Source organism: Canis aureus, chromosome 10 (assembly GCF_053574225.1).
Source record: "Canis aureus isolate CA01 chromosome 10, VMU_Caureus_v.1.0, whole genome shotgun sequence".
Lineage (NCBI taxonomy): Eukaryota > Metazoa > Chordata > Mammalia > Carnivora > Canidae > Canis > Canis aureus.
In genome coordinates, this window is record NC_135620.1 from 4565101 (window position 1) to 4584749 (window position 19649).

Genomic DNA, 19649 nt, shown 5'->3' on the forward strand with positions numbered 1-19649 from the left:
CCCGCCCTGCGCCGCCGCCGGGCCCGCCCACTTCCGGCCCGCCCGCCGGGCGCTCTGGGCATGCGCAGGGGCTCGGGCCCCAGGCGAGGAGGGGGGGCGGCTCGGGGCTGCGGCGGCCGCACCAGCCCTCGGTTCCTGCCCGGGTCCCGCGGAGACTTCGCTGGCCTGCTGCGACGCGGGCTAGATCTCCGGGACCACATGCTCCCCCGTTTCTCCCAGCCGCAGCTCTCATCCACCCGGACCCCAGCATCTTAGTCCTGCCACCCCCAGACCCCCCTCGTTGAACTCGGCCGGTCCTTGTGCCTCTGCCTTTCCAGAACGGGCCCCTGTGCAGCCCCAGCACTCGCCCCGCCCGCCGCCGCTGGCCTAGGCTCTGCGGCCCGGCCCACCCCACCCATGTTCCCGGCCCGTCCTGCCGGTAAACCTCTTCCTCCTGGGGAAGTGCTTGCTCTTTCTAAGACTGGCCCTCCCTTTGACGGTTGGGTCAGAACTACTTCCGGCAACGAAGAATGAAGAATGACGCCTAGAATGGCTCTAGTTAACATTCCTCCGTTTTGCCACAAAGCTGGGAACTAGCCTCCCACGGGGGCTTCCAGGCCTGACCCAGGGTGAGCGCAGCGTCCTCATTGCAGTTTCCAAATTTCCCTTACATAGTCTAGCCACCTCCCAGTTCTTTTTTTTCCTCCCCCCACATTCTAATCGGGTTATGATCGACATACCATAAAATCCACCTGGTGAAAATGTACAAGTCCATGGTTCTAGCATATTCAGAGAGTTGAGCAACTGGTCACCACAACTGAAGTTCAGAACGTTCACTTCCCCTAAAAAACGAAACCTCTTACCCCTGAGCAGTCGTTCCCATCCCCACCCGCCCCAACCCCAGCCCCTGCAGCCACTAATCTACTTTCTGTCTCTCTAGGTTTACATGTTCTGGACATTTTTATTTTTTTTTTTATTTTTTATTTTTTGGACATTTTTAATAAATGAAATCATATATGTAGCCTTTGGTGTTTGGTTACTTTTGCTTCCAGGTTCATCCATGTTTTGTTTTGTTTTGTTTTGTTTTGTTTTGTTTTGTTTTGTTTTTTACCACAGATACCGCCTATATGTGAGAGACTCAACAATCTCTCTCCAGTCCTGCTCTTTATCACAAGCTCCAGGTTCGCAGGTCCCAGGGCAGCCTCCACACCTCTGCATGGAGGTCAACTCAGACATCAGACTTGACTTGCCCAATACAAGAAAACCACAGACTGAACTCAGTTATGAATACTGATGCAAGAATGCTAGTAAGTAGGGGTGTCTAGTGGCTCAGTAGGTTGAGCAACCAACTGTTGATCTCAGCTCAGGTCTTAATCTCAGGGTCTTGAGTTTGAACTCATGTTGGGCATGGAGCCTATTTAAAAAAAAAAAAAAAGAGGGCAGCCTGGGTGGCTCAGCGGTTTAGCACCGCCTTTAGCCCAGGGCATGATCCTGGAGACCCGGGGTTCAAGTCCCACGCACGTCAGGCTCCCTGCATGGAGCCTGCTTCTCCCTCTGTCTGTGTCTCTGCCTCTCTCTCTCTCTCTCTCTCTCCGTCACTCATGAATAAATAAAATAATTAAAAGAAGAAGAAGAAGAAAGCTAAGGATGGTTTAATATTAGGAACTCTGTTAATATAATGATAATATTAATAGGAAAAATGAGGGGGGAAAGTAGTCTTTTTTTTTTAAGATTTTATTTTCATTCAGAGAGACAGAGAGGCAGAGATATAGGCAGAGGGAGAAGCAGGCTTCCTGCAGGGAGCCTGATGGCGGACTCTATCCCAGAACCTGGGATCACATCCTGAGCCCAAGGCAGATGCTCCTACCAGAGCCACCCAGGCGTCCCAAATTTCAACATACATTTTCAATAAACATTCTTGACAAAATAGAGTAAGGTAAACATTTCTTTTTTAAAAAAGAAGATTTTACTTATCCATCCACAAGAGACACACAGAGAGAGGCAGAGACAGAGGCAGAGGGAGAAGCAGGCTTCTCGCAGGGAGCCCGATGTAGGACTCCATCCCAGGACCCGGAGATCACGCCCTGAGCCAAGGCAGAGGCTCAACCGCTGAGCCACCCAACCGTCCCAAGATAAACATTTCTTTTTTTTTTTTTTTTTTTTAATTTTTATTTATTTATGATAGTCACACAGAGAGAGAGAGAGGCAGAGACACAGGCGGAGGGAGAAGCAGGCCCCATGCACCGGGAGCCCGACGTGGGACTCGATCCCGAGTCTCCAGGATCGCGCCCTGGGCCAAATGCAGGCGCCAAACCGCTGCGCCACCCAGGGATCCCCAAGATAAACATTTCTAAAAACAATCCAAATGTCATCTTCCTGAAGCATTTTTCATTAAAGTATGAAACAATACCTTATTCCATTTATTCTTTAACCTTTTCTGGAGGAACAGCTAATGCAATTGACAAGAGAAAGAAGGTAGAGGTGTAAAAGGTAGGAAATGAGTAGGTAAATTCATCACAATTTGGAGATCATATGATTACATATGTGGAAAACCCAAAACACCATTCTAAATAAATAAGAGAATTCAGCAAGGTGGTTTTAGCATGTCAACAAGAATCAGAAGATACAAAGGAAGAAAGGATATAAAACACCTAGGAATACACTTAATGAATATACAAGAAAAAGATGAAGAATGCAGGAAATGCTGAGCACATAAAACATGTAAGCAAACGCAAAGGGCTTCGTGTTTCTGAATAGGAAGAGTCGAGATCATGATGAAGTCAAACATCCTGTAAACATTTTTTTAAGGTTTTATTTATTTGAGAGAGTGAGGGAGAGAACACGAGCAGGCGAGAGGAGGGGCAGAGGGAGAAGCAGACTTCCGGCTGAGCAGGGTGCCAAACACAGGGTTTCATCCCAGGACCCTGGTATCATGACCTGAGCCAAAGGCAGACGCCTAACCAACTGAGCCACTCAGGCGGCCCATTTGATTAACTTGTTAATGCTATCCTAACAAAAGCAATTTCATAGGAATAATCTCTTGTTGAATAAAGCAGGATGCAATAATGCTGTTCATGGTCTGCTACCACTTCTGTAAAAAGGGGAAAAAACAGTATTTGGGGATAAGTAGGGAGGTAGGAAGGTAGGTAGATAGATGGAGACTATCTATGGAAGGCAACCTAGGAATTGCCTCTCACTAGCTACTTCTGGGTAGAAAAATAGGAAACTGAAACAAGAATGGAAGAGACACTTTTCACCATACAACTTTTTGGTATAATTTTGAACCATGTCAATGTATTACTTACTCAAATATTTTTTAAAAAGGCAGCATGACCTGCCTTCAGCTTGAGTCATGATCCTGGGGTCCTGGGATAGAGCACTGCATCTAGCTCCCTGCTCAGCAGGGACTCTGTTTCTCCCTGTCCCTTTGCCCCTCCCCCTGCTCATGCTCTCTCTCTCCCTCTCTCTCTCTCTCTCTCAAATAAATAAATACAATATTAAAAAAAAAGAAAAAGAGGGATCCCTGGGTGGCGCAGCGGTTTGGCACCTGCCTTTGGCCCAGGGCGTGATCCTGGAGACCCGGGATCGAATCCCACATCGGGCTCCCGGTGCATGGAGCCTGCTTCTCCCTCTGCCTGTCTCTGCCTCTCTCTCCTTCTCTCTCTGTGACTATCATAAATAAATAAAAATTAAAAAAAAAAAAAGAAAAAGAAAAAATTCTTTGTGGGGGAGAGAGAGAATCTCAAGCAGACTCACCACTGTGTTTGGAGCCTGATGTGGGGCTCAATCTCACAACCCTGAGATCAGGACCTGAACTGAAACCAAGAAGCGAATGCTTAACCAAATGAACCACCCAGGCATCCCAGAAAAAAAAAGAATTCTACTGCTATTTTTTTTTTCCTACTACTATTTTTAAAAAGTCTCCTAAGGGCTCTATGTCACCAGCAAGTGATTTAGGTAGCCAGGACCTTCCACAGTGAGGCTCCAGATAATGCTAATGACAGCAGCGGATGGTGGGGACAACGAAAGCCACCAACACGGCAGCATCACGGTCACGCAGGTCTGCAAACTACAGTGAACTATAGTTTCGGGCCAATTCCAGCCCACTGCCCGTTTTTATAAATAATGGATAACTGAAACAGAGAGTGTACCGCCCACAAAGCCTAAAATATTTACTATCTGGCCCTTAACAGAAAACATGTGCTGACCCCAGATGTAAATCAAATGAATTCCGAGACACCCAAGGTCTCCCAATCAAAGAAGGCCACCCTCAACCATCCCCGCCGGCCTCCGATGCCCGGTCTGCTCCACTCCAGCCCAGCTGGTCTCCTCCCTGTCCCTCATGAAGGAAGAGAACAGATTCCTCCTTCTCGGATGCTGAAAAGGAAGACGAGCCGGACAGAAGCCTGGCAGTTTGGGGTTCCTGCTCTTTCTCAGCAAGGTCTGTGGAGAAGGAGCACAGAACTAGGAAGGGAACCATCAGCTGCTCCCCAAATTCTGCCTCTCTCCATCCCCAGCTGGAAGCCAATGGCCAAAGGAGGGAGGGGAGCCCGTCCCTGGTTTGCTCCAGAGGGGGGGTCCCTGCTGCCTCCCAGAGCCTCCCCATTCCCCCCGTTACAGGATGAGGGGTCAGAGACGGGTCCCCAAAGTGTTTGTAGGAGAAAGACTGTGACCACCCCGGCCAGTCCAAAGGCAAAGCAAGAAACCAGCTGTCAACCAAACAGGGTCATAACAGTTTACAAGCCAGAGACGGTCACAGCAGAGTCCTGGCAATTCCCAGTTTGCTGCCGCTGGGGTAGGTGCACACCCCAGGGGGGTGGAGGCCAGAGAGGGATAGGACCAGCCCCCTGGACAGACTCCAGTCTCGGGGGATGCAGCAGGGCTGCACCTGCACCCAGCAGGTATTACCTGCTTCCTCCATCCTGATACACCTTAGGGAATCAATGACGCTGGGACAGGCCTCGGTTCTCCCCACCACATCCCCTCTATCTGGGACCCAAGTCTCTAGGTCTCCCTGCACATGCAGCTGAGACCAGTGTGTGAGTTCCACAGGATTAGAAATACTTTCCAATGCTTTCTCCATTATCCCCATAACCTGACGAGGCAAGTCCTCCCAGACCTCTTTCTCTGCCAGCCTGTCCTGCCCTGCCCTCCACCTCTGTTTCCAATTCAGTGAATGTATCCAGAAACCTGGCATGTCCCTGTTCGCTTTTTTTTTTAAGGTTTTATTTATTTATTTATTTGTTTATTCATGATAGAGAGAGAGAGAGGCAGAGCCAGACAGAAGGAGAAGCAGGCTCCATGCAAGAGGCCCGATGTGGGACTCGATCCCGGGACTCCAGGGTCACACCTGGGCAGAAGGCATGCACTAAACCGTTGAGCTACCCAGGGATCCTCTCCTGTTCACTTTTTTTTTTTTTTAAGATTTTATTTATTTATTAGAGAGAGAGAGAGATACAGAGAGAGAGAGGCAGAGGGAGAAGCAGGCTCCATGCAGGGAGCCTGACGTGGGACTCAATCCCGAGTCTCCAGGATCACGCCCTGGGCTGAAGGTGGCGCTAAACCGCTTGAGCCACCTGGGCTGCCCCATCCTGTTCACTTTCTATTGCTGTTGTGATATAGGACTGCCTCGTGCCTTAAAACCACGTCCATTCCTTCCCCTGCAGACCAGAGTAGCGCAGTATGGATGGTGCACCGCTGGGGTCTCTGCCCAGTGCTTTACAAGGAGGCAAAGTCAGAGTTCCCACCTGCTGTGATCTCACCTGATGCTGATCGGGCTGCTCTTCAAGCTTATTCCGGTTGTTGGAAGGATTCAGGGCCTTGTGGGAACCCCCTGGATTGGGGTCTCCCTTCCTGTCAGCCAGGTACCATTGGTTCCTTGCAGCTGCTCTTCAGTCCTTGCACAGGGCTCCCATGTTCACAGCCAGCAACTAATCTCTCTGATTGCCCCACTGCCACCAGCCAGGGAAGTGCTATGCTTTCCAACCTGGATAATCCATGACAGTGCCACATACTCACAGGAGTGATAGCCCAGTGGACTCCCAGGTCCTGGGGATTAGGGCAGGACCTCTCTCAGGGCCCACTCTAGAAATTCTGTCTACCCCATTTGCCCTCTTCCCCACCCCCACGCCCAGGCTCAAAGTCCTGCTGCTCCTACATATTGCTCACATGGATTCTCTAAGCTCCAGCCTCATGGCCACCACCCTGGGCTCCCCTCATGGCTCAACCGGTCTCTGAAGTAGATCCCTCACCCTCATTTTTCTCCTCCTGCCCCAGGCTCCATTGCCCACTCCCCTCTTTTCCCATGGTGGCCGAATGATCTTCCACATGCACAAAGCTATCTGGCTTACTCCCCAGTTTATTTTATTATTTTGTTTGGTTTATGTATTTTTATTTTTTTTATTTTTTTTTTGTTTTTTTTTTTGTTTTGTTTTGTTTTGTTTTTGGTTTATGTATTTTTAAAGATTTTATTTATTTGAGAGCAAGAGAGAGAGAGAGAGAGAGGGAGGGAGCAAGGGAGGAAGAGAGAATCTCAAGCAGACTCCATGCTAAGCAGAGCCTGACATGGGGCTTGATCTCACAACCCTGAAATCATGACCTGAGCTGAAATCAAGAGTTGGTTGCTCACCCAACTGAGCTATCCAGGCACCCTTTTTTGTGGTTGAAACAAACAACCACAAAAGGGTTTTAAGTAATCACTATGCCCAACATGGATTCAAACTTAGGACCCCCCAGATCAAGAGTCCCATCCATGCTCTTTCAACTGAGCAGCCAGGTGCCCCTGTTTATATTTTTTTTTTTCAGTAAACTGTACCCCCCATGTGGGGCTCAAACTCACAACCCCAAGATCAAGAGTCCCATGCTTTTCCAACTGAGCCAGCCAGGTGCACTTGCTCCCCAATTTAAACTCCTGCAATGCCTTCCTCTCCAGTAAGCTTGAGACAAAACCAATAAAGTTCATTCACTCCAGTTTTTTCTGAGCATTGACTCCCTGCCAGGTATGCCCTTCTGGAGCTTTCTGTTATAACACAACAGATCCCAGCAAAGAGCAAGGCTGCAGTGAGCACTGAGGGTGGCCATCCCAAAGGGCCCTGCCTCACCACCCCCCTCCCAGTTCCTCACCTCCAGGCATCCCCAGCTCCCCACCCACCACACCCAGCAGGTCTCAGTAGGGAGCCCTGACTCCCAGATCCCTTCCCAGGTTCCAGTTCTACCTTCTCCCAGCTCTTAGGAACCTCTGGGGAGGCAAGGACTGTTTCACTCTAGTTCACTATCACTCTCTCCAATGCCTGGCACAGACTTTGACACACTCCAGGTGCTCAGTACATTTTCTAGAATTAATGCAAAGTCCAAGATGAGATCTGAGATCCAAAACCTCCTCAGCAACCCCTCTACTCCTGAAGGTTTGCCAAGTGCCCTGTCGCTGATGGCTCCAAGAACTCCAGCTGTTCAGCCCTTCTAGCCCCTGGCCTGGCCCTAGCTGTGGACTGCAGGTGGAGCCCAGGACAGTGCTGCTTGGGGATCAGCTATTTACGGAACAGAACTCACTCCATGGCCTGCAGTCTGGCAGGCATGCCAATGTTGATGCCAGGAGGCCGTGTTAAAAGGGCACAAGAACAGAAGATGTGCCCATGAGCTCATGCTCCAGAATTCTATTAAGCTGTGGGTGGCAGCATGGTGCCATGCAAAGGGAGCAGGTTTGGTACCCTCCAACACACCCAGTTACAGCCCACCAAGCTTTACCAAAACAGGAGAGTAAACTCCAGAGAAGAGTCTCCAGCAGAGGAGAAATTCTGGAAGTGTGCAAAGCCCATGGCACATGAAGGCCTTGGTGAGAAAGAAGTGCAGCCCAGGACAGGCTGCAGGAGGCCACGGAGGAGAACCACCCCAAGTGACACCCAGAGGCACCAGGATGGTGGAAGTGAGAGTCAGAACTGAAACAGGGAGACAGGATGCCTGGGTGGTTCAGTGGTTGAGTGTCTATCTGCCTTTGGCTCAGGATGTGATGCCGTGGTCCTGGGATTGAGTCACACATCAGGCTCCCCACAGGGAGCCTGCTTCTCCAGAACTCTGCCTTTGTCTCTGCCTCTTTCTCTGTCTCTCATGAGTAAATAAGTAATATCTCAAAAAAAAAAAAAAGAAAGAAAAGAAAAAAGAACTGAAACAGGGTGACACCCCTCCCCAACCCTACCTCTTCCTCCAGGCAGCCCTGGACCAAAAAAAAAAAAAGACCTATCTGAGAAAAGCACACTTTTATTAAAAAAATTATTTTACTTATTTATGAGAGACACAGAGAAAAGCAAGAGACACAGAGGGAGAAGCAGGCTCCCTGCAGGGACCCTGATGGACTGGATCCCAGAACCCCAGGATCATGACCTGAGGTGAAGGCAGATGCTCAATCACTGAGCCACCCGGGCGCCCGGAGAAAAGCACACTTTTGACCAGTGTTGGTGGCCTGGAGTCAAGCCTGCTTCAGGTTCTGATTAGAGCTTAGGGGTGGATGACAGCCTCAGCAGCCACCCCTTCCCCACCACCAGCAGGAGCCACAGCCCACAGCCCAGGTCATGCCCCTCCCCCCTGCTCATGCTCTCTCTCTCAAATAAAATCTTTTTAATTTATGTATTTATTTATTTATTTTAGAGAGAATGAGAGAGCACACATGTGTGGGGGAGGGGCAGAGGGAAAAAGAAGCCAACTCCTGGCTATGCAGGGCTCGATCATGACCTGAGCCCAAATCAAGAGTCAGACACTTAACTGACTGAGCCACCCAGGTGCCTCTAAATAAAAATCTGGAAAGGAAAAGGGAACAGGAAAGAGGAAGAGGAAGAGGAAGAGGAAGAGGAAGAGGAAGAGGAAAGGAAAGGAAAGGAAAGGAAAGGAAAGGAAAGGAAAGGAAAGGAAAGGAAAAGAGAGGAGAGGAGAAAGGAAACGAGAGAGGAGAGGAAAAGGGGAGAGGGGAGGAGGAGGAGGGAGAAGAGAGGAGAGGAGAGAAAGGAGAGGGAAGGAGAGAAAGGAGAGGAAAGGAGAGAGGAGGGAGGAGAGGGGAGGGGGGGAGAGGAGGGAGGGAAAAGGGGAGGGGGGAGGAAAGAGGAAGGAGGGGGAGGGGAGGAGAGGGGAGGAGAGAAAAGGGGAAAAGAGAGGAGGGAGGAAGGAGGAGGAGAGGGGAAAGGGAAGGGGGACGAGAGGAGAGAAGGAGAAGAAATAGGACCTCTACAGATGCAATCAAGTCAAGAAGAGATTGTTAGGATGGGTCCTAATCCCATCTGACCCATGTTCTTAGCAGAAGAGGAAAACACCATGGGAAGGCAGAGGTACAGCAAGAACACCCTGTGAGGATGGAGGCAGAGGTGGGAGTGACACGTCTACAAGCCAAGGCACACCAGGGCCTGGCGGCAATTCTAGAAGCTAAGAGAAAAGCATGGAACAGATGTTCCTCTAGAGCTTTCAGAGAGAGCCTGCCCCTGCTGATACTTTGCTTTCAGACTTCTCATCTCTAGAATAAAATTAGTGCTGTTTTAAGCGCCCCCTGGTTTGTGGTACGTTATTAGGGGAGCCCTAGAAAACTATTATACCCAGTCCGTTCCCAGTCTCTGCTTGCTGACCAGATGAATACATCCCACTCCCTGCCACTCCCCGCAGCCCTGCCCCCCTCTTCTGGCAATCTATCCTGGAGAGAAAAAGGAGAAATGAGGGAGGCTCACGCCTCATATTGGGCGGGTGCAGGACAATACAGATGGAGCCCCCAACCCCCTCTCCCTGCTCTTAAAATGAGGGACCTGCATGCAAGTACATGGATCCCCCAAGCTAGATGTCCACACTCTGTCCATGACCCACCCACCCACACCTCGACCACCCTTCAAATCTACAGGGACAGCTGTCCCTCAGAAGAGTAGATTGGGGGAGAGGGCTGAGCAGGTCCTGCTGACAGACACAGGGCCAACCTGCCAGGGAGTTCCTGTAGCTGGCGGACTGGGGGTGCAGATAGGTCCTACGGATTTCCTCAGCCTGGCCCTCTATAGCTCAGCCCCAGAAGGGAACCTCCAGACAGCCAGCAGAAACCTGTCAGCAGCCTGGGGGCTTTCCTCATCCAAGTATCTCATTCAATCTTTATCTGATTTTAAAGACAAAACAAAACAAACAAAAAAACCCAGAAGCACAGTAAGGTTAAACAATTTGCCCAGGGGTAAAAAGCTGATAAACTGTCTACCTGGGATTCAAACCCTGACCTGTTTGATTCCCAGACCCTCCCTCTCTCCCCATATCTAGCTTTTCCCCAGGCTTGGTTTTAAACTGGTGAACTGCCAAAGCCCCAGTAGATACCAAAAATAGTTCAAAAACAGATTAAAGACAATGAGCAAACATTATTACAACCATCAAAACAGTTTAGTAGTGCCCAAAAACATATTAGAGCCTTGTAGACAACGGAGATATTTTAAATGAACGCATGGCAAGTGTAAGAATTCAGTAAATGGTATCAGGACAATAGCTCAGCCATCTGGAAGAAAGTCAAGCTGGAGCTCTCTTTTGTTCCTAACATCATATTAAACCTGATGGATCAAACATTTTCATATAAACACTGACACCACAAAAGCACTAAAAACTTTCCTTAAAGCACTAAAAGCTTTTCTAAAGCGGTAAGAGACAACCTTATAGAAAAAGTGGACAAGAATAGAACACAAATGAGCTATAGAAATATGAAATCTCCAGCTTCCCTGAGAACTAAAGAAATGCAAATGAAAACAAGACACCATTTGTCCCTACTGGATCACCACCAACCTTCTTCCCTCTCAAAAAAGTTGCTAAAATCCTGTCTTGGCAAGGGCTGGCGAGACACCATTCAGAGCAATTGTAAATCGTGCCTCTTTAAATAATAACCGGATAATATTGCAGATATCAAGATTGTAAATGTTAGGAATTTATCCTGGACAGACTCACAAAAGTACCAAAGGTATGATATTCATTGCAAACTCACTCAAAATAGTAAAAACACTAAAAAAAACAAACTAAAGGGGATGCCTGGGTGACTCAGTGTGTTAAGCATCTGCCTTTGCCTCAGGTCACGATCCCGGGGTTCCAGCCCCACATCCCCACATCAGGCCCTGTGCTCAGTGGGAAGTCTGCTTTTCCCTCTCCCTTTGTTGTTGTTGTGGATTTTGTTTTTTTTTTTTAAGATTTTTATTTATTTACTCATGAGAGAGAGAGGCAGAGACAGAGGGAAGCAGGCTCCACGCAGGGAGCCTGATGGGGGACTCGATTCCAGGACCCCAGGACCACAACCTGAGCGGAGGCAGACACTCAACCGCTGAGCCACTGAGGCATCTCTCCCTCTCCCTCTGTTGTATCTCGTGCTCTAGCTCCCTCTCAAACAAATAAAAGTAAAACCTTAAAAAATAATAATAAAAACAAAAGTCCATTGGTAGGGACTGCTGAAATAAAGTATGGAAATCCACACACTGTGATGTGATGGAGATATTAAAAGAATAAGAATTATCTCTACGGTGGACATAGAAACATTTCCCAAGATACATTAACAAGTGGAAATAAACTGCCAGAACAGTATAGCATATTGTTATTTTAAAAAGAGAATTCATGTTATTTTATTATTTATTTAATTTAAAAAAATTAACTCTATGCCCAACATGGGGCTGGAACTCATGACCTTGAGATCAAGAGTCCTATTCTCTACCGACTGAGCCAGGCAGGTGCCCCTACATTATATTATTTAACATACATAAACAAACACATGTACACATGTGTACATAAAAAACTTAATAGTGAATACTTCCAAAGAGGTTTTTTTTTTTTTTTTTAAGGTTTTATTTATTTGATAGAGAGAGAGCTTGCATGCACCAAGTGGGGGGGGGGGGGGAGGAAGAGGGAGAAGCAGCCAGACCTGTGGCTCCATCCCAGGACCCCAGTATCTTGACCTGAGCCAAAGGCAGATGCTTACCGCCCAGGCGCCCCCCTCTGGAGAGTTTAAATGGAAGGAATAGGAATTAGGAAGAATGTTTAACTCTTCAGCCACCTGAAAAAAATTTTTTAACATTATCACCTTTAAAATATCACATTTCAAATTCCAAAGCCCAAATCCAGACCCTAAAGAAACGTGTCCTTCTCAAGAGCCACGCTGACTTTTCTAAGGTCCCAGATCCCAAACAGTTGTTTCTGAGGAAGGGTCCAACCTCCAGAATCCTACTTACTGCCTCTCTTAGCATCTGGCCCCAAAATCTCAAGCTTTGTTTCTGGGGAGACACCAACCCGTCACTAAGAAAACCAGGCTGGGATGTAGGTTTCCCTCAATCATCTTGACAGATACTGACCATACTAGGACTGAGATCCTGGCCTATAAAACTAAAGCAGAGTTCCAATAAATTGTGTCAGCTATATCTACTATGTTGCTATCTTTTACTTGAACGTCAGGTCCCAAAGTAAGCATCCAGCCTGATAAATAAAAGGTCAATTAAAAAAGTCATCCTCAGGGCACCTGGGTGACTCAGTGGTTGAGAGATGGCCTTCGGCTCAGGGTGTGATCATGGGGTCCTGAGATCAAGTCCTGCATCAGAGAGCCTTCTTGTCCCTCTGCCTGTGTCTCTGCCTCTCTCTGTGTCTCTCATGAATAAATAAATAAAATATTTATAAATAAATAAAGGAGCAAAGGATCTGAGTAGACATTTCTCCAAAGGAATGCAAATAGCTTACTGCAAGGAAGGTTGCTCAGGATCATTAGCCATCAGGGAAATGCAAATTAAAACCACAGCCAGGTTCAATTTCACAAGGACTGGAATTACTACAATAAAAATGTCAGATAACATCAAGTGTTGGTAAGAAGGCGGGGAAATTGGAATGCTGGTACTTTGTGGCTAGGAGCATAAAACAGTACAGCCGCTTTGGGAAACAGCCTGATGGTTCCCCCCCAAAAAGCTAAAGAGAGCCAAGAATGCTAGTGCTAGGTGTATACCCAAGAGAATTGAAAACATATGCCCACATGAAAAGTAGCAGCTCTATTCCCAGTAGCCAAAAGGTAGAAACAATCCAATCATTCATTAATGAATGGATAAAATGCAGAAAACCCATGTAACAGAATGCGATGTAATAATAGACATGCTGACAACATGGATGGACCTTGAAAACGTGATGTACTCAATGATTCCCATTTGATGGAATGTCCGGGACAGGGACACTACTTTCTATAGAAACAGAAATTAAATTAGGGGTTGCTTAGGGCTGGGGAGGCTGTGGGGGTCAGAGGGTGATAGCCACAGGATGCAGGGGTTTTTATTGAAGGGATGAACATATGTTCGAATTGACTGTGGTGATGTCTGCACAATTCACTAACTATACAAAAAACATCGATTTGTACACTTTAAATAGGCAACCAGCATGGGATGGGAATTTTATCAGAACTAAAAAACAAACAAACAAACAAAAAAAAACAACAACAACCTCCCCAACATTTCAGACGATGGGACTTTAGTCCATCTGGGTCAAACTTTCTCACTTTATTAGACAAAGTGCTGAAGCCTAGAGTTTAAATGAGTTAACAAAGGTTGCTTGTTCTTCAGAGCCCTGGTCCATTAGGCATAGCCAGATGGTCTCACTCAGTCTACACTGCTTCAAGTGAGCTCAAGTAGCCATTCGAAAAAAATCAGTTAAGTCACATATGCCACTTCAGATCCAGCCTAGAGGTCTGAGCTGGGCTTTAAAAATGCACGTGTAAGGACGCCTGGGTGGCTCAGTGGTTGAGCATCTGCCTTCAGCTCAGGGCATGGTCCTGGGGTCCTGGGATGGACCCCCGTATCAGACTCCCGGAAGGAAGCCTGCTTCTCCCTCTGCCTATGTCTCTGTGTCTTTCATGAATAAATAAATAAAATCTTTTTTAAAAATGCGCGATGTAGTTTACTGAGGACATATCACACGACACAAGCAGAGTGTAAGCTTGCAGACAAATGGACCTGGATTGAGATGTAGCTCTGTGTGAGCTGGACAGAGCTATTTACTCCGTGGGCCTCCATAAATGGTGAGTAATAAAGGCATTCTTTGTGAGCAACGGATGAAATACCCCGAGTAATGTACTTGGTGCATAAACGTTTACTTCCTTCCTCCTGCCAATCAGAACTGAGAGGCTTTCAACAACTGAGACTTTGGTCAACACATTTATTGGAATCAGGTTTTTTGAGGATGAAATTCTCCATAAGGACGCAGTTCATCCTGTCCCATGCATACATGTGGCAGTACTTGGCCCCTCTGTGACCTGACACTTTATGGCGGGGGGGGGGTCCTACAAGGCTTTAAAAGTTGACAGGAACACCACTCAGAGACAAGACTAGAAGAGCACCTTTCAGGGGCACCTGGGCGGCCTAGTTAAGCATCTGATCTTTCATGATCCCAGAATCCTGGGATGGAGCCCCACTTTAGGCTCTCTGCTCAGTGGGGAACCTGCTTCTCCCTCTTCCTCTCTGCCTGCTTCTGCTCACTCATGCTCTCTCTCTCCGTCAAATAAATGAATCTTAAAAAAAAAAAAAAAAAAAGGCGGGGGCGGGGGTGGGGGTGGGGAATGCCTGGTGGCTCAGTGGTTGAGCGTCTGCCTCTGGCTCAGTGTGATCTCAGGGTCCTGGGATGAGTCCCGCATGGGGTTCCCCACAGGGAGCCTGCTTCTCCCTCTGCCTCTCTCTGTCTCTCTCATGAATAAATAAATTCAGCCTTTGAAAAAAGGTTTAAAAAAAAGAAAGGAAAAGCACCCTTCAGAGCCCTGCAGCTCTGTGTTCAGGGAAGCCCACGGAGCAGCTCTCACAGCTTCAGGACGGCTTCCCCAGGAAGGCAAGAATTGCTACTACTGGACCTACAGGGGTACAGCAGAGTCGTAGGCAGGAAAGTACCGGCCGCAAAGCTTCAGGCAGGGGCTATCTTTTCTCAAGAAACTCCAAAGTGAAAACATTTATAAAAGATCATTATCCTGTTATGTTGTGCGTACCATTTTGCTTACTTTCAAACTATTTTTTCATTGTTTATATAACATATTTTCATTGTTCAACTGATTTATGTTTCTATTTATGAAAACTGCTTGGGGTCTAAGGTTAGGATGGCCGGCATCTTGATTTTTGTTATTCTAATGGAAAATACAAAAAACTGACCTTGCCACCTGAGTGGCTCAGTCGGTGAAGTGGCTGCCTTTGGCTCAGGTCATGATCCCGGGGGTGGGGGGGGTGGGTCCTGGGCTCCCTGCTCAATGGAAACCTGGTTCTCCCTCTCGTGCTATCCCTTCTTGTGCTCTCTCTGTCAAATAAATAAATAAACAAATAATTTTTAAAATTGACTTGATTTTTATTGAATGACTACACTTGGTGACAGAGTGAAAAGTCTAATTTTTTAAGTTGGCTTAACTAACCTGTGCTCCCACGGGTCACCTGACACTTCCAAAGTTCCACTTACCGGCCTATTCTGCTACCTTACCAGTTTCCGGCCTACCGCCTCCTGATCCACGGCAATCAATCTGTAGCAATCGTCGAATTACCATCCAGCCGGCGTTCCAGGAAGCGGGGGAGGTCAGCGGGAAGGCCAGATCACCCCAGGTGGGCCCGCCCCCAGCCCAGCGTCCGCGTCCCCCGACGCCCTGAGGAGAGCTGCAGAGCCGCCGCCCACCGCGCCCCAGGTCCCAGCCTCCGGGCCGGCGCGCCCAGGGGCCCCGGGGGAGGGGGCGCTCGCTCTCCCCCCACGCGCCCCGCCGGGGTCACGGCCGGGCAGCCGTAGGAACCGGGAGGAAACAAAGGGGGAGGGGAAGTCCGTGGAGGTCGACGGGGACCGCAGTTTCAGGGAAGGGGGCGGGGGAGTCGGTCCCGGGTGACTTCCGAGCGGGCGGCCGACTGAGCGGAGACACGCCCAGGGAGCGGGGCGACGGGGAGAACGAGCGAGGCATCGTGCTAGCGCGGGGGCCTCTGCAGCGCCCGGCTCTGCCCGGACCGCGGGAGGACCAGACTCCGAGGAGCCCAGGAACCCACTTTCTTCCCTTTCGCAGGCCCCGCCCCTCACGCGGGGGTCCGGTCCCCTCGGGCGTGGTTACGCCCCCGCAGACCCCGCCCCCTCCACCACCCCCGGAGCCGGCGACGCGGAGCTCTCCCCCGGCCTAAGCCCGCGTCCGCGTCCCTTCCCGCCCGCCCGGGCCCCGCCCCCCAGCCGAGGCCCCGCCCCCAGCCGAGGCCCCGCCCCTCCGCGGTCCGCGTTTAAAGCGCCGCGGGACGGCGATTGGTTGGAGTCGGAGACGTCGTTTCCTCGTTGGCTAAGGTACGGCCGCTTCCCGCAGTACCGGACGACCCGGAAGTGATTCCTGAGGCCCGGGCCACGTGGGTTTGCCGCGCGGGGAGCCGGTTTCCGTGGCCGCCGCGATGACCAAAATAAAGGCGGATCCCGACGCGCCGGAGGCTCAGGCGGAGGCGTGCCTCGGGGAGCGCACTTACCACGAGCTGCTGGTGAACCTGAATCCCATCGCGCAGCCACTGGCCTCTCGCCGCCTCACGCGGAAGCTCTACAAGTGCATCAAGAAAGGTGTGGCCGGCGCGGTGGCCGGTGGTGGCGCGGGGGCGGGCCGAGGCTCCCCGGCCTCGGGCTGACTCTTCTGTCGTTGCAGCCGTGAAGCAGAAACAGATTCGGCGCGGGGTGAAGGAGGTACAGAAGTTTATCAACAAAGGCGAGAAAGGGTAAGGCCCCCCTCCTGCCGGACTTTGCATTTCTGGGTGGTCGCATGGGCATCTCCAATGCTTGGCGGCCCGCCCCCTGGACACGAGGTGATCAGGCAGTCGGTGAGCTCCCTCCGGTACTGCCCGCCGGCAGACAGCATCGCGTCACTTCCAAGAGCTGGGAGGAGCCCCACCGGGACAGTGAGATCCGGGGAAGGGAAGGGAAGGGAAGGGAATCAGCCAGCTCACCTCGGGTAGAGCCCAGCCTCACTCACTCGTAGACTTTTCAGGCACGGTGCTATAGGGAGACAGTGACTTTAACCAAAGACGCACAAAATCAAAGGTCCTGAGACAACTGTGAGGGGATGTGCAGGGTGCGATGAGAATTGACTTCATTACATCTTTCTCCCTCTCAGGCCAGACAGTAAGCGCTTTTCATTTTTATTTATTTTTTAAAAAGATTTTTATTTATTCATTCATGAGAGACACACAGAAAGAGAGAGAGAGAGAAGCAGAGACACAGGCAGAGGGAGAAGCAGGCTCCATGCAGGGAGCCTGATGTGGGATTCGATCCCGGGTCTCCAGGATCGCGCCCTGGGCCAAAGGCAGGCGCCAAACCGCTGCACCACCCAGGGATCCCTCTAGACTAGTTCTTAAGGTGCTTTTTTGGCAGGTGACCCCCCTCTGCCCCGCCCCCAGCAGAACTGTCAAATAGGCAGATGGCTGCACAGATTTGGGGCCTGGAAGGGAGAGGCCAGGCAGGAAAGAACAAATTTGGGAGTTATCAGCACACAGATGGCATCTGACGCCGTGGCTGAGGCTCAGGTCGGTCAGGGATCAGCCTGTGAGGACAGCACCAGCACTGAATGGCCCCTCCAAGGAATGGGTGCTGATGGAGGAGAGCCTGGAAGACGAAAGGAAAACTAGGAGTGTGGGCCGCAGTACTTTGAACTAAGAGCTCTTTACTTGAGTTTGCCGCCCACCTACCCTGAGAGAACGCTTTTCCTTGGTGTCTTCAGGACTCCCAAGGCCCTTGTCCCAGAGCCCTGATACCTTGCCAGCTATGAGTCCTACCTGAGGGTTCTCTGGCAAGCCTTCATTAGTTCCCTGTCCTTCTTGGACCACGCTCATGCTTCCCAGCCTGGCACTTGAGGCCCCTGCCAGGGTCTCTGGCCTCATCCCTATCCAGGATTCCAGAGCCACCCCAGGCCCCCCTCAGCCAGCTCCTGGGTATGTGCTGCCATTCTGATTCTGTCTCAAACGCTTCCCTCCACCTCCAGAGCTCTGCCACAGGCTGCCTGACACCTTCATTCAGCTTTCTGATCTAGTGTCCCCTCCTGGTTCCTTTTTTCATTCTCCTAGGAGAGCTGAGCTCTGAACTCCTTGGTGTCACTCCCGTACCTCACTTGTCCCAGTGGAATCTCACTTGTCACACTGTGTGACATTTACTTATTTGCCAGAAACTAAAGGCATTACCTCCCCAGAGGAAGTGCTCGCCAAACACATTTGCACGCACTCTCGGAAAGCAGGAGATTCACACCTGGAGTCCATGACGGCTGGGGCCATCTTGTCCATCCCTATTTGGAGGCCCAGTCCACAGGTACCACATTGGACTGAAAGAGGGAATGGGCAAGTTAGAAGTGACAGTATTTCTCTCAATTCAGGATCATGGTTTTGGCAGGGGACACATTGCCCATTGAGGTATACTGCCATCTCCCAGTTATGTGTGAGGACCGGAATTTGCCCTACGTCTATATTCCCTCTAAGACGGTAAGAACATATGAGCCCCCCTTCCTGATCTTGGGGAGCACTGGAGGAGGGGTTCTGTGGGAGCAGGCCACAGTGGGAAAGAGTGCAAGCTTGGGAGTTGAGACAGACACTGATGGACCTTTGGCTTGGCTGGTTCCTGGTTCAGACTCCTCGGAAACTGGGAATTCCCACCCTATGGACCGTGGGAATGAAAAAGTAGGTGTGCGTGGACGTGCCCTGTCAGTGAAGATGCTGTGCCTCTATCAGCCCTGTCAGGTGGTTGCAGTACTTGGGGGAGAGGGGGCTGCTCAAGGGACCTGTGGTTGGCCTTATCCTCACGCAGGGACCAGAACACTGACCCAGCCTAGATAGGCAGGCTCCGTGGGGCGGAAGCCCATTCATGCTTGCTTTGTGGCTGTGTAGGCCCAGTGTTGCCAGACCATGCTTGAAAGCTGGCAGAGTTGAAATGATGGTGTAACATGGACCAAACAGCACGTGTCTGTGGGCTGGTCAGGGGTTTGTGACTCCCTGGCATACAGGTCATGCAGCCTTTTTCCCACACAGCCCTTTTTTTTTCCCTCCCTCCCCCACAGGACCTGGGTGCTGCCGCTGGCTCCAAGCGTCCCACCTGCGTGATCATGGTCAAGCCCCATGAGGAGTACCAGGAGGCTTACGACGAGTGCCTGGAGGAGGTGCAAGCCTTGCCCCCACCCATGTGAAGGGTTCAGGCACCTGCTCTGGAAGCTGCTGCCCTGGCAGTGGGCCAGCTGGCTGCCCTGCCGCTGTCTGTGCTCTGCTCGCACATCACTCTGGGCCCCTGTGGCCTGTCCTCTTCCCAGGCAGTTCTGCCAGCTTTTTCATTAAAGGATTGCCGGCGTCTTCTGTTGAGCATCAACGCAGATAGCTCTGAGAATGTAATGTGGGGGAAGTAAATGCTAAGACTAAAGTGTGGTGAGCCTGTGGGTGTTTTTTTCCAGCAGCAGCAGCTGCTTGGTAAGGCCAAGGAGGTGGTGGGCAGAAGACAGTGGAAGCAGCCTTTCTTACCAGAGAACCTGGAGGACTCAGAGGGTGTTCAGTGCTACTGCTGGGCTGCCAGGGCCGCTGTCAGACCAGAGCTGCGAACAGACTCTGCTGCCACCCCCAGCTTCCGCTTCCCATGGTAGGTCGGTGCTGCAGGATAAGGCTGCTGCATCAGACCCTTTGCATGAAAAGCCTGCGGCCCCTGTGTTGGAGATACCCCCGTCCCTCTTT

The 19649-nt window shown here is 50.4% G+C and overlaps 1 protein-coding gene and 2 long non-coding RNA genes across 6 annotated transcripts; 2 read left to right on the top strand and 1 right to left on the bottom strand.

Annotated features, from left to right (window-relative positions):
- Window positions 1–57: 57 nt before the first annotated feature.
- On the top strand, window positions 58–9817 carry LOC144321895 (uncharacterized). Of its 3 annotated transcripts, none has more exons than XR_013387391.1 (3): window positions 58–608; window positions 1096–1286; window positions 9260–9817. It is a non-coding gene; the product is annotated as an uncharacterized LOC144321895 (long non-coding RNA). The 3 variants fall into 3 exon arrangements; XR_013387392.1 differs by having other exon boundaries at window positions 9263–9817; XR_013387390.1 differs by lacking the exon at window positions 9260–9817 and adding an exon at window positions 4173–5175.
- LOC144321894 (uncharacterized) lies at window positions 443–16098 on the bottom strand. Its single transcript, XR_013387389.1, has 2 exons — window positions 15430–16098; window positions 443–821 (listed from the first exon to the last, which is right to left on the bottom strand). It is a non-coding gene; the product is annotated as an uncharacterized LOC144321894 (long non-coding RNA).
- Window positions 16099–16218: 120 nt separating this feature from the next.
- NHP2 (NHP2 ribonucleoprotein) lies at window positions 16219–19344 on the top strand. Of its 2 annotated transcripts, XM_077911235.1 has the most exons (4): window positions 16227–16518; window positions 16601–16670; window positions 18314–18419; window positions 18992–19344. In XM_077911235.1, the coding sequence occupies exons 1-4, from the start codon at window positions 16359–16361 to the stop codon at window positions 19115–19117; spliced, it is 462 nt and encodes a 153-aa protein (XP_077767361.1). In that variant the 5' UTR covers window positions 16227–16358; the 3' UTR covers window positions 19118–19344. The 2 variants fall into 2 exon arrangements, with proteins under 2 accessions (XP_077767362.1, XP_077767361.1); XM_077911236.1 differs by lacking the exon at window positions 18314–18419 and having other exon boundaries at window positions 16219–16518.
- The last annotated feature ends 305 nt before the right edge of the window (window positions 19345–19649 follow it).